The sequence below is a fragment of the Coenobita brevimanus genome, chromosome 91 (assembly GCF_032717465.1).
Source record: "Coenobita brevimanus isolate Jiangsu-jjx chromosome 91, ASM3271746v2, whole genome shotgun sequence".
In the NCBI taxonomy this organism is placed as follows: domain Eukaryota; kingdom Metazoa; phylum Arthropoda; class Malacostraca; order Decapoda; family Coenobitidae; genus Coenobita; species Coenobita brevimanus.
In genome coordinates, this window is record NC_137044.1 from 25,994,041 (window position 1) to 26,007,358 (window position 13,318).

At 46.7% G+C, this 13,318-nt stretch overlaps 1 protein-coding gene across 1 annotated transcript in view; it reads left to right on the forward strand.

Annotated features, from left to right (window-relative positions):
- Positions 1-9,405, forward strand: part of LOC145411921 (uncharacterized) — a 29,504-nt gene extending 20,099 nt beyond the window's left edge. The window contains exon 2 of the mRNA XM_080281890.1: positions 8,518-9,405. Within this exon, the coding sequence (XP_080138016.1) occupies positions 8,518-9,405 (888 nt within the window). The remainder of the gene's footprint in view (positions 1-8,517) is intronic.
- The last annotated feature ends 3,913 nt before the right edge of the window (positions 9,406-13,318 follow it).

A 13,318-nucleotide genomic window follows, 5' to 3' on the forward strand; every position in this document is an offset into this window, starting at 1 on the left:
GAATCTTTCAACGAACGAACGTGGCTATTACGCTATATTATATATTAAAATGCCCACCGTGCCCGCCGCCGGACCTCCCACCTCACCACCCCCCACCCCACCACCGGGCCGCCACCGCACCACCACCCCAGGAGGACACAACGGTGGGATTAGTGACCTCAGTCCAGAGGGTCATCAGGGCATCACGGTCCTAGGTCCCTATTCCCCGCAAGTGCCTCAACCCCAGGTGATCAGGGGAAGTGAACTACTGCGCGGGCGGAGCAGTGATCGACAGAATAGGGGTGGGACTGAAATAAATTCAGTCCCAGGTAACACCATATTGACGGCTTTGTTACACCCTCTAGCGCAGGAGGCCCAAGGGCAAGAGGCCCAAGGCTACGGCCTAATAAGAAGTAAAAAGGGAAAGACGACCCTAGGCTACGGCCTAATAGAGTGTGTAAAGGGGAAGGCGACCCCAGGCCCCGGTCTTAACACACCAGGGAGAGAGAGTTGCCCCAGTGCAGCCCTCTCCTGCTGTTCTCCCCTTCAGGAGCAACATCCCGTGGACGGTCCCAAGCCGCAGCGTGCGGGCGACCCCGGTTGCCCGGCAGATGTTCCTGTTGGAGGTGATCGGCTCTCGGCTACGGCCAGAATACGGATCAGGGTAAAGAGCCCCTGCTACCGTACGTGTAGCACTTCCCTATTACGGAAGCAACACCCCGTGGACGGTCCCAAGCCGCAGCGTGCGGGCGACCTAGTTCGCCCGGTAGTTGTCTTTCGTACGGGTAGACACTCGGCTCCGGCCGGGGCACGTACCAGGGTAGAGAATTCCCTGAAGGTAGATTCAATCCGTATTGGAGAAAGTGTGGCCTCTGCGCCCCTCCCTCCGGCTTGTCTCCTACTACGGGAGCAACACCATGCCGGCGGTCCCAAGCCGGGGCGAAAGGGTGACCCCGATCACCCTATAGGTGTCCCCCGTATGCCGGGCAAGTTCACAGCTACAGCCAAAGTGTGTGATAGGGGAAAGAGACCCCCGGCTCCGGCCTCCAGACACACCCGAGAGACCATGGGCAACGTGAGTCCTCCTCCAGCCTCTTTCCCTTCGGGGAGCCCTTCGTCACCATCCAGGGATATAGCCCTGGAGGAGACACTAGAGTGGTGGCAAGGCCCGATATCGGGCTTACCACCCACACCCGGGAGTTCCTTGTTCTTGCCGGAGCCCCGTAGGAGACGCTGCCGCAGTCCAGTCCTGACGGCGCCTCTCCCTCTTGGTGCCCGCAGCCCCAGGACGCCCAGGCTCGACTCCACAACCCACGACAAAGGCGATTCGGGCTCCCTCACTCCCCGGAGTCAGAAGAAGCAGGCCCGATTGCTCTGGCTGTTCGGCCCCAGTCCTGAGGGCCACCTATCAGGTCGAGGCCCCCAGACCAAAGGGCCTCCCTGCACCCCACCGGCGCGGCCCTAAGACGAGGGCCACCTCTCAGGTTGAGGCCCCCAGACGGGAGAGCCTCCCTGTACTCTAAAGTGTAACTAACAGTGACTATACCCAGGAAACAGAGAAAACAGTGACAGTGACTCCGCAAGAAACCATAGTAAACAGTGGCCCATCAGAACTAAGTGCTACCAGGGCAGAAAGTGAACTTTGTGAATTATCTTAGTCCCTCCCCATACTAAGGAACCAGGGAGTTTTCTGTGAATCTCGAGGTAAGGGCGCGGGCGAGTCAAAAGCTAAGTGTACTTGTCCCCGTGACAAGGTGACAGTGTCGAGTGTCGCTATCCGCACCCTACCTCTTTTATAGTAATATCCCCAAACCAGACTCCCAACCTTGTGTATTCTTAAAGTGAACAATCCCATTTATATATTACCTCCAAGTGAAATAAGAACCCTATTAAAGAACACTCACAATCTCCCTGTGTGATTATTGTAGTATGTACGATTACTCTGTGAAGCCAAGTGTTAACTCTGTATCTCTGTGTCCCTGTATCTTAAATATCATTCTATGTGTATTGTTACGGGTAGGATCTAGGTAATAGATGTGTTAAGGTATACTGCCTGGTTTTTATGTCCTGTTCCTTTGTTAGTGCTTTACTTCCGGTCTAGAAAGAGGACCCCGCTTCAGTAGCTAGTGTTTTAACTACGAGAAGTCGCCTTAAAAACACAGCATTACATATATGTTCCTATTTAAAGTGGTTAATTTTTTGGATAATATCAGAATATTTATGTGCATTAAAGTAGCTGTTGTTTTTTTATTTTTTAATCACTCGTTGTGTGTTCGAACCTATGCTTTAAGCTGGTCAACAATACTAGTAACACGTTTTCTTTAGCTACTAAGTTTCCACGTTAAACCTTATCATTCTACCCGCACAGCACACATTACTCACAACAATAAATAATAGTAATGCCTTTGATGCCGTCCCCCAACGCAAACTAATCACCAAAAACACAACACAAACATGGAGAACACCAAGCGCTGACTTGCCTTTTACTTGCTTGGTAGACAAACACATGTTACATTCTCGGCCAACCCATCACCAACACGAAATTTCCCCATCAGAGTTGCACAGCGCTCAGATCTCCCACCCACACTCTTCAACCTATACATATATAATATTCCCCCACCCCAACCACCCACATATATTGTCTCATATGAAGATGACATCACCACAACAAGCACAAACCACCCTGTAGACACAGCCTGTACCAGGACTAACTCAACACACTGCAGACACAGCCTGTACACTGCAACAGGACTACCTCAACATAATGCAGACAGCCTGTACACTGCAACAGGACTACCCCAACACACTGCAGACTTGGGTTAAGGACAACAGGTTGAAAATCACCCCAGCCAAATCCACCAGCACACTCGCCACCAGCTGTAAGCATGAACACAGGTACTTCCCCCAACATCATATTATTTAACAATGTACGTGTGCCACACACCGTTCACTAACATTCTTGGAGAGAAATAACATCGGACTCACCTTCAAGGACCATGTACTAGACAAGAGGCGGTGCACCCCCAGACTCAATGCACTCAGCCCAACTACACTGCCAGACTTTGGGCGACAAAAAGAAGCATTCTCCTTTTTCTAAAAAACAATATTAATATCAGTGATGATCAATACTCCTTCCCCCCCCCCCTCCTCAGCATAGGCTTCCATCCTATCTAACACCAACAACACCTTTGCAAGTCGTACAGAACAACGCCCTACGCATCATCACTGACTACACCAAATCGACTTCATTAGGTCACTTTCCATCTGATATTAAAGCCCTCCCAGTGAGAGACTACCTTCATATAAGGGGCACATAATTCTACACGGTACATATTAGCCTGTTCCAAGACACAGCATCTATACTGTTATATGACACACGCAACACACCTAGGCACATAAAACAATCACCATACAAACATTATCAAACCTTCTATAACAATATCCCACCTCCAGATATTCTAACACCGACAATGAAAAAACACCTCCATACTCTATCTATCTATGTATCTAATCCCAGACGCTTTAATCTCGTAAGGGAGGCCACACACAAATCGCCTCCATGTCGCTCTGCCCCCGCCATTTCACTGCCCTCCTTCCAGCTCATACCCCCCTCTCTCATATACCTCTCCACTCCATCCCTCCATCTCATCCTTAGCCTCCCCTTCCCTCTCCCCCCGTCCAGCCCACTCACATACACTCTCACTTCACAATAATATACCAACTCAATCTCAAAACCATACTACCAGGCCCCCCGCCCCCCAGTGTCTCTCGTTCTTCCTGTAAAAACAAACCCAAGTTACGACAAAGAATCGATCGTAAGTATGGTCGAGAATTTCACCCCTGGCTCGGAATCGTATCCCGGCTTGGACGGTGATTAATTTATTAAGTTTGGTACTGCCTTTCCAATGGTGAAAATGGCTGACTCAGTGGCAGAAAAAGACAAGGCCACGGCTCTTCATCTTTTCCTTCGCACTTCTTCTTGTAGCACCAAATTCGAGTAATAATCTTTTCTAGCTGCTCAATTTTCAAGATGGAGAGATGGCACTTTTAGGCCAAGTTAGAGTAAATAGCGGTTATCTGGCTCCACTCTCAAAGGCAGTTCGAGGGGTCTACACGTATTCCATAGCACTTCCTCGTGACTAGCATTGGATTCGATCAATAAACCCTTCTCTTATCTATATTTATCCATATCCAGACGCCTTCATCCGTCAGAGGTGTCCACAAACAAATCGCCTCCACGTCTCCCTATCCCCTGCCATTTCGCTGTCCTCGCTACCAACTCACGCCCCCTCTCTCATATACCTCTCCACTCCATTCCTCCACCGCCTCTTTGGTCTTCCCTTACCTCTTCCCTTTCTCCACTTCACTCATATACACTTTCCTTTTCAGTCTCTCGCGCTCCTTCCTCTCCAGATGGCCAAATTAACACATTGTATTTCTCCTAACGCTTTCTGTCACATCCTCATCCACACAACAACACTCCTTCACTTCCTCATTTGTCAGTCTTGTATGGTACCTCCACATGGTCCTCTCATTGTTGCGTCCTTCCAGCAAGGTCCAAGCTTCGCTTCCGGATTAGGTTAGTGTGTTACGTAGATTAATTTATTAGGTTAAGTTACGTTCGTTGTCTTAGTATCAGGTTAGGTTAGTGTGTTACGTAGATTAATCTATTAGGTTAAGTTACGTTCGTTCTCTTAGTATCAGGTTAGGTTAGTGTGTTACGCAGATTAATCTATTAGGTTAAGTTCCGTTCGTTCTCTTAGTATCAGGTTAGGTTAGTATGTTAGTCTATCTATCTATTGCCAGACGCCTCAATCCCGTTTGGGGTGGCCACAAACAAATCGCCTCCAAGTCGCCCTGTCCCCCGCCATTTCGCTGCCCTGCTCCCAACTCACACCCCCCTCTCTAATATACCTCTCCACCCCATCCCTCCATCTCATCCTCGGCCTCCCCCTCCCTCTTCCCCCCTCCACCTCACTCACATACACTCTCTTCGTCAGTCTTTCACCCTCCATCCTCTCCACATGACCAAACCACCTCAGTGTGTTCCTCATAACGCTGCCTATCACATCCACATCCACACCACAACGCTCCTTTATATCCTCATTCGTCAGCCTGTCTCTCCATGTGACTCCACAGGCTCCTCTTAAATAACTCATTTCCACTGCTCTCACTCTTGACTTGTGTCCTTCCAACAACGTCCAAGCTTCACTTCCATACGTTAGAGTTGGTATCACAATACTGTCATGTAGTAACTTTTTCACTTCCATGCTCACTTCCCTGTTTCTTATAACTGCTTTCAAAGAACCAACAACCTTTCTTCCCTGCTGTACCCTTTCAAGCACTTCGCCCTCCAAACCTCCATCCTTACTCGTCACACTACCCAAGTACTTAAACGTACTCACATTTTCCAATTCCTCACCATCCAACCTCGCTGTACATTCACTGACTTCACTTCTCTCAAAGACCATCACTTTACTCATCCCTACATTCACCTTTAGATTCCGTTTCTTACACACTCTCCCAAACTCATCCACCAAGCCTTGCAGCTCCCCTTCGTCTTCACTCAACAACACAGTATCATCTGCAAACAACAGTACAGGGAGTTTCAAAACACTATCCTCTCTCACCAGGGCCACTCCAACATCCACTACCCTACCTTGTACCTCTTTTATTACCCCATCCATGTACAGATTGAACAACCATGGAGACATGACACATCCCTGTTTCAACCCAGCTTTCAAAGAGAAAAATTCACTTAGTTCACCATCCACACGCACTGCAGCCTTCTCACCATCGTACATACTCTTCACAGCATTCAACAACTTCCCATCTACTCCATATATTCTTAACACTTTCCACAATCTTTGTCTATCCACCCTCTCATATGTTTTCTCCATATCCATGAAAGCCGCATACAACTTCTTTCCCTTCTCTAGAAACTTTTCCACTAAAGATCTAAGAATGAATATCTGATCCACACAACCTCTTCCCTTCCTAAAGCCTCCTTGTTCTTTTCCAACTAATTTCTCTGTTCTTTAACTCTGTCAATAAGTATCCTACCATACACGTTTCCTATTATACTAAGAAGACAAATGCCCCTATGATTAGCACACACTTCTTTTTCCCCTTTTCCTTTGTATAAGGGAATAATTATACCTGACTTCCAATCCTCTGGGACTCTTCCTTCCTCCCAGGCCAATCTGCACATCTTCTGCATCCATTCTACTACTATCTCTCCCCCATGCTTCAGCATTTCACCACACACTCCATCAATTCCTGGGACTTTCCCCGAATTAACACTCTTCATTGCTTCCACAACTTCTATCCTACTGATTTCTTCCTGTCTTCTCACCTCCCTCCTTCTCCCAGCCATTCCCCAGCCACTTATACTCGCATTACTTCCATGCCCTATGTTCAACAATTCCTTAAAGTGTTCTCTCCATCAGCTCACTTTTTCTCCATTCTCCACTAGAAATCTACCATTTTTATCTTTCACTCCCCTGCTAACATCACTTCCACCCTGGCTTACTCTTTTCACCTCTTTCCAGAACATTTTCTTACAGTCCCTCCACTTTACACTCAAATTCCTTCCAAATTCCTCATCCACTCTCTTCTTACTCTCTCTTACTAATCTTTTCACCTCTCTCTTTCTTTCTACATATAACTCTCTCTTCCACCTCTCAATTTCTTCCACGCCCCTATTTCTCATCCATTCATCGTATGCTTTCTTCTTTTGTGCCACAGCCTGTCTCACCTCTTCAGTCCACCACGCTGTTCCTTGCATCCCCCCCTCCATCTTTTCTTCCTTCCACACACCACATCACATGCTGCACATATTTCTTCTGTAAATATCCTACACACACCTTCCACGTCTCCCATCTGCTCCAATTCATATTTGCCCAATCGTTCCTCCACTTCTCTCTTATACTCTGTCTTTTTCTCATCCTCTTGTAATCTTTCCACTCTCCTTGCAACTACTCCTTCCTCTCGTCTTTCCCTTCTTCTATTCCTCCATCTTACTTGAATCCTAATTCTGGCCACCACCAAGTAGTGGTCAGAAAGTCCACTCCCCCAACCTCTATAAGCTCTTGCATCCATTACACATCTTCGCCTTTCATCCACACACACATAATCAATCATTCCCTTCCTTTCATTCAGTTCACCACCCACGCTTCTCATCACTCGCCATGTATACCTGTGGATCATTTTATGCCTGAAGAGGGTATTGGCTATCACCAACCCCCTCCCAGCACAATGTCCACTAACGCACTCCCATTCTCATGTATCTCAGCAGGCAGTATGTTAGTCAGTTCGGTTAATCTGTTAGGTTAGGTTAGGTTAGGTTTGTTTTCTTAGTATGAGGTAAGTTTAGTTTGGTGGTCATTTATGTTAGTCTGTAAGGTTAAGTAACCTTTAGAACAATAAATATTTCAATCAATTAGGTTCGTTTTCTTAGTATAAGCAGGTATCAACTCACATTTCCACCCCCCCCTCTCTCTCTCTCTCTCTCTCTCTCTCTCTCTCTCTCTCTCTCTCTCTCTCTCTCTCTCTCTCTCTCTCTCTCTCATATTCTGTATATTGTACTCATTCATATGTGACTTTCATTGACATCGTTGACCAGAGATTTCGGATTTCTTGTCAAATTCTAGGTGGTCTCACAGATTTCGTAACGCATCTTTCTCAGCGATTTATTCTGCGCTCTACACACCAGTAATCTTTCATCCTGTATGTATCTGATGTAGATTGTGTCGATAATAAGGCGATAAGTATATGTTAATGAATGATGAGTTTAGTTATGCAAAATAAATTGCTAATGAAACGGTAACACGACCTTGCCACTAAGGAGAAAACAAAGTCCATCGTTAGCTTAGTTACCCCTTAAGATATTTGGTTTTCTGTCATAAACACCTACTCCCATTTTCTTTAAAAAAATCATATAATCCAGTGACGTTCTTTATATATAATTTCGGTCATCTCCAGACGATTATATTCACCTTAAATGAGACTTTTTAAACTGGAGGGGTTAGATATAGCCTTCATTAACCACTTTACTACTATACCTAATATTTTGGTTCTATAGCAGGCTTCCTTGCACGTCTTTCTTCGCGATTTAATTGGCTGAATACATTTATGTATCTTGTATGCTATTTATAGACCTGATATAGTTGCATCAATAACAAAAGGATAATGAGGTGCAGTGTGAAAGATAAATCGCTAGGCAAGAGATACTGCAACATTCCCAAAATGACTTCTAATCCAGTCCTTAAACTGGCCTTCACAGCTCAGCAGTACAGCATTTGTTTATGTACTAACAAAAAGTAGCACAATATATACCGTACACCTGCCCAGTACTCCAGTCCTTTATAATGTACTAAATATTACTACGTCAGATGAATCAAAGTTTTACAAAAACCTTTAAGCTTTGTTTAAATATTTGCATACATATCCAGAACACAGTCTATTTGCGAATTTTTCCTGAAATATATTTGCTTTCATCTCCCAAGTCGTAATGCTGTCCCTGCTCTCCTTCGGCAGGAGGCCTTGGCGCGGATTGAGGCTCTGCGGCGCCCAGCATCCGCAGACTACTATACCGATGGCTCGGTCTCTGCCGACGGGGCTGCAGGGGCAGCCTTCGTATGCGGGGTTGTGGTGGTATCATGGCGCGTCACACAGGGTGTGTCTGTCTTTCAGACGGAGCTTGTGGCAATATTGGGGGCACTGCGGCATGCAAGCCAGCATGCCTCCATCCACGTGGTGGTACATTCTGACTCACTTTCAGCGATTCAGGCTGTCCATTCCGGATCCCTGGGGGACAACCCCCTCCTCCTATCCTCAATTCATGTATGTGCGGCCAGAGTTGTCAGTGCCGGGGGGTCGGTGACCCTCCACTGGGTACCAGGCCATGTAGGACTCGAAGGTAATGAGCATGCGGATCAGGCGGCGCGGCTGGCGTGCTCGCTCCGGGAGGTGTCATTTGTCCTCCCGAGCGGGACGCATCAGATCCTTCAGCCGCTCAGGTCCACTGTCATGCGGTGGGCCCGGGAGGAGCATCAGGTTTGTGTGGCAGAAGGCTCTCGTTCTGCTACTTGGTACGCGGCGGCTACCCGCTGTGAGCCTCTGCCACCACTGCCTGATGTTCCCAATGCTGTCCTGGTCCACATTCGTCGGTTGCGTCTGGGCTTCCTGTGCTACAGGCAGACAGCTCTAGCCCGGCCGGACCCATGCAACTTTTGTCTGGAGTTGGAGGAGGAGCCTCTCCTACATTATGTCCTGCGGTGTCCGGTGACGCATGCCTTCCGATCCTGCTTGGCCCGCACTTTTGTTTGGTCCGGGGAGGACCTGCGGGACGCCCCCGCTCTGATTGCGGGGGTCCCTCTCCCCACTTTGATACGGGTGGTAACCCGATACCCGCCTCCTCGTTAGTCTGTCTATGCCATTTTTGGCATGACCCCTAACGGGCTCCAGTTTGCCCGTGCCTCGGCCTCTGGGCCGGGGCGAATATCCCACCACCACCACCACCACCCAAGTCGTATCGCATAGTTCCGGATGAAGCGACTGTAGGTTTCTACGTTTTCTCTATTTTTGGATAATATCAGCATTTTTATTTATTAAAACGGCTTTCTTTCTTTTTATTGTTCATCGTTCTGTGGTACGTTATATGTATTACAAACTGGCCACAACACAAGTAACACGGATTTTTTTTACCTAATAAGTTGCACGGTACACCTTATCGTTCTACCCGCACAGCGCACACTACTCACAACAAATATTAGTAAAGCCTTTGATGCTGTCCCCCAACGCTATCGTTCTACCCGCACAGCGCACACTACTCACAACAAATATTAGTAAAGCCTTTGATGCCGTCCCCCAACGCAAACTAATCATCTAAATACACAACGCAAACATGGAGAACACCAAGCGCTGGCTTGCCTTTTACTTGCCTGGTAGACAAGCACATGTTACATTCTCGGCCAACCCATCACCAACACGAAATTTCCCCATCAGAGTTGCACAGCGCTCAGATCTCCCACCCACACTTTTCAACCTATACATATATAATATTCCCCCACCCCAACCACCCACATATATTGTCTCATATGCAGATGACATCACCACAACAAGCACAAACCACCCTGTAGCCACAGCCTGTACACTGCAACAGGAGTACCTCAACACACTGCAGACACAGCCTGTACACTGCAACAGGACTACCTCAACACACTGCAGACACAGCCTGTATACTGCAACAGGACTACCTCAACACACTGCAGACACAGCCTGTACGCTGCAACAGGACTACCTCAACACACTGCAGACACAGCCTGTACACTGCAACAGGACTACCTCAACACACTGCAGACACAGCCTGTACACTGCAACAGGACTACCTCAACACACTGCAGACACAGCCTGTACACTGCAACAGGACTACCTCAACACACTGCAGACACAGCCTGTACACTGCAACAGGACTACCTCAACACACTGCAGACACAGCCTGTACACTGCAACAGGACTACCTCAACACACTGCAGACACAGCCTGTACACTGCAACAGGACTACCTCAACACACTGCAGACACAGCCTGTACACTGCAACAGGACCACCTCAACACACTGCAGACACAGCCTGTACACTGCAACAGGACTACCTCAACACACTGCAGACACAGCCTGTACACTGCAACAGGACTACCTCAATACACTGCAGACACAGCCTGTACACTGCAACAGGACTACCTCAGCACACTGCAGACACAGCCTGTACACTGCAACAGGACTACCTCTACACACTGCAGACACAGCCTGTACACTGCAACAGGACTACCTCAACACACTGCAGACTTGGGTTAAGGACAACAGGTTGAAAATCACCCCAGCCAAATCCACCAGCACGCTCGCCACCAGCTGTAAGCATGAACACAGGTACTCCCCCCAACATCACAGTATTTAATAATGTTCGTGTGCCACACACAGTACAGCAATATCAGTGGCGTATCCAGAATTTTTGCCAGTGGGGGTAAAGAATTGGAATATTTCCCCAAAATATCTGTCACCACAATTTTTCTTAGATTTGATGCTTTATGTCATCAGAAAGAAATTTACATCACTACTGGCGCATTTGCTCCAATGTCTTAAAGAAAAACTATCTTTTCCCCATATATTCACAGCTTTCTTGGAGTAACTTTAAGTAATTAGCTAATAATCCTTTCAGAGGAGAGTATGTAAAAAAACTCAGTACATAATGTTACCAGAGGTCTCCTCTGGTAACATTATGTACTGAGTTGGAGTTGGAAAAGAACAGGGAGGCTTTAGGAAGTGAAGAGGTTGTGTAGATCAGAAATTCATCCTTAGATCTTAAGTGGAAAAGTTTCTAGAGAAGGGAAGGAAGTTGTATGCGGCCTTCATGGATTTGGAGAAAGCATATGACAGGGTGGATAGACAAGGATTGTGGAAAGTATTAAGAATATATGGAGTAGATGGGAAGTTGTTGAATGCCGTGAAGAGTATGTATGAGGGTGCTAAGGCTGCAGTGCGTGTGGAGAGTGAACTGAGTGAGTTTTTCTCTTTGGGGGTTGGGTTGAAACAGGGATATCATGTCTCCATGGTTGTTTAATCTGTATATGGATGGGGTTATAAAAGAGATACAAGGTAGGGCAGTGGATGTTCGATTGGCCCTAATGAGAGAGGGTAGTGTTTGGAAACTCCCTGTTCTGCTGTTTGCATAAGATATTCTGTTGTTAAGCGAAGACGAAGGGAAGCTGCCAGGCTTGGTGGATGAGTTTGGGAGAATATGTAAGAAACGAAAACTAAAGGTGAATGTAGGGAAGAGTAAAATTATGGTTTTCGAGAGAGGCGAAGTCAGTGAATGTACAGTGAGCTTGGACGATGAGGAAATGGAAAATGTGAGTACGTTTAAGTACTTGGGTAGTGTGATGAGTAATGATGGAAGTTTGGAGGATGAAGTGTTTGAAAGGGTACAGCAAGGAAGGTTGCTGCTTCCTTGAAGGCGGTGATAAGAAACAGGGAAGTGAGCATGGAAGTGAAAAAGTTATTACATGAGAGTATTGTGATACCAACTCTAACGTATGGAAGTGCAGCTTGGACATTGTTGGAGGGACAGAAGTCAAGAGTGAGAGCAGTGGAAATGAGTTATTTGAGAGGAGCCTGTGGAGTCACATGGAGAGACAGACTGACAAATGAGGAAGTGAAGGAGGTTTGTGGTGTGGATGTTGATGTGATAGGAAGCGTTAGGAGAAACTCACTGAGGTGGTTTGGCCATGTGGAGAGGATGGAGAGTGAGAGACTGACGAGGAGAGTGTATGTGAGTGAGGTGGAGGGGGAGAGAGGGAGGGGAAGGCCAAGGTTGAGATGGAGGGATGGAGTGGAGAGGTATATGAGAGAGGGGTGTGTGAATTGGGGGAAAGCCAGTGAAATGGCGGCAGACAGGGTGACTTGGAGGCGATTTGTTTGTGGTCACCCCGTATGGGATTAAGGCGTCTGGCAATAGACATACAGATAGATAGGTCTCCTATTTCATTAGAGAGCAAAAGGAAACACCAACAATAAATCAGAATACACTGGATTTTTCACAGCAAAGACATCTCCTTGTCACTAGTATCATTGGTCATCATGGTCACTCTCGTAGATGGTATTATTACCAATATATGCATGCTTAGTTTTGTGCGTTCTACCTCAAAACAATGTTTTTTTGTTTTCGGTACCACAAATTTCTTTTTACTTTTAGTACTGAAAAAAGCAGTCACACTACACTCTTAACGCATCATTTATCTGCTGTCTTTACCTTTCTGTACATATAAGGAAGTATTGCTATTTTGCGTAATAACCTACGATATTTTGATGAAATACAGTACATCACACATCGGCATAGCACGTACAATACGAGAGGCAATGGCGTCCAAAAAATCTGTTTTTGTTCGGAAATAAACCCTGTATTTTGATTGGCTGCTGGAATAAAAATGGCGGAATGGATAGGTCAATGAAAACTCGAGATCTGGCGTGAGTGTTCCGAACACACACTTTCCCACATTCGTGATACTATCGCTATTTTTCTATTTTCCTTTGCGATTCTCTCTCTCTCTCTCTCTCTCTCTCTCTCTCTCTCTCTCTCTCTCTCTCTCCACTTAGCACATTATGTGTAAATTAAAATTAGTTGCCGCAGCCTCCCCCAGTCTGGTATTCTGTTTTGTTCTACTGTTTTGGTGGTAGCCAAGAGAAATTCTGTTTTCCACTACTTATTCTTCTAGTTTGATTCTCATTGGCTCCAACATCAGGGGTGTTGCATACGTCAAGACTGACCTAAGTAAATACATCT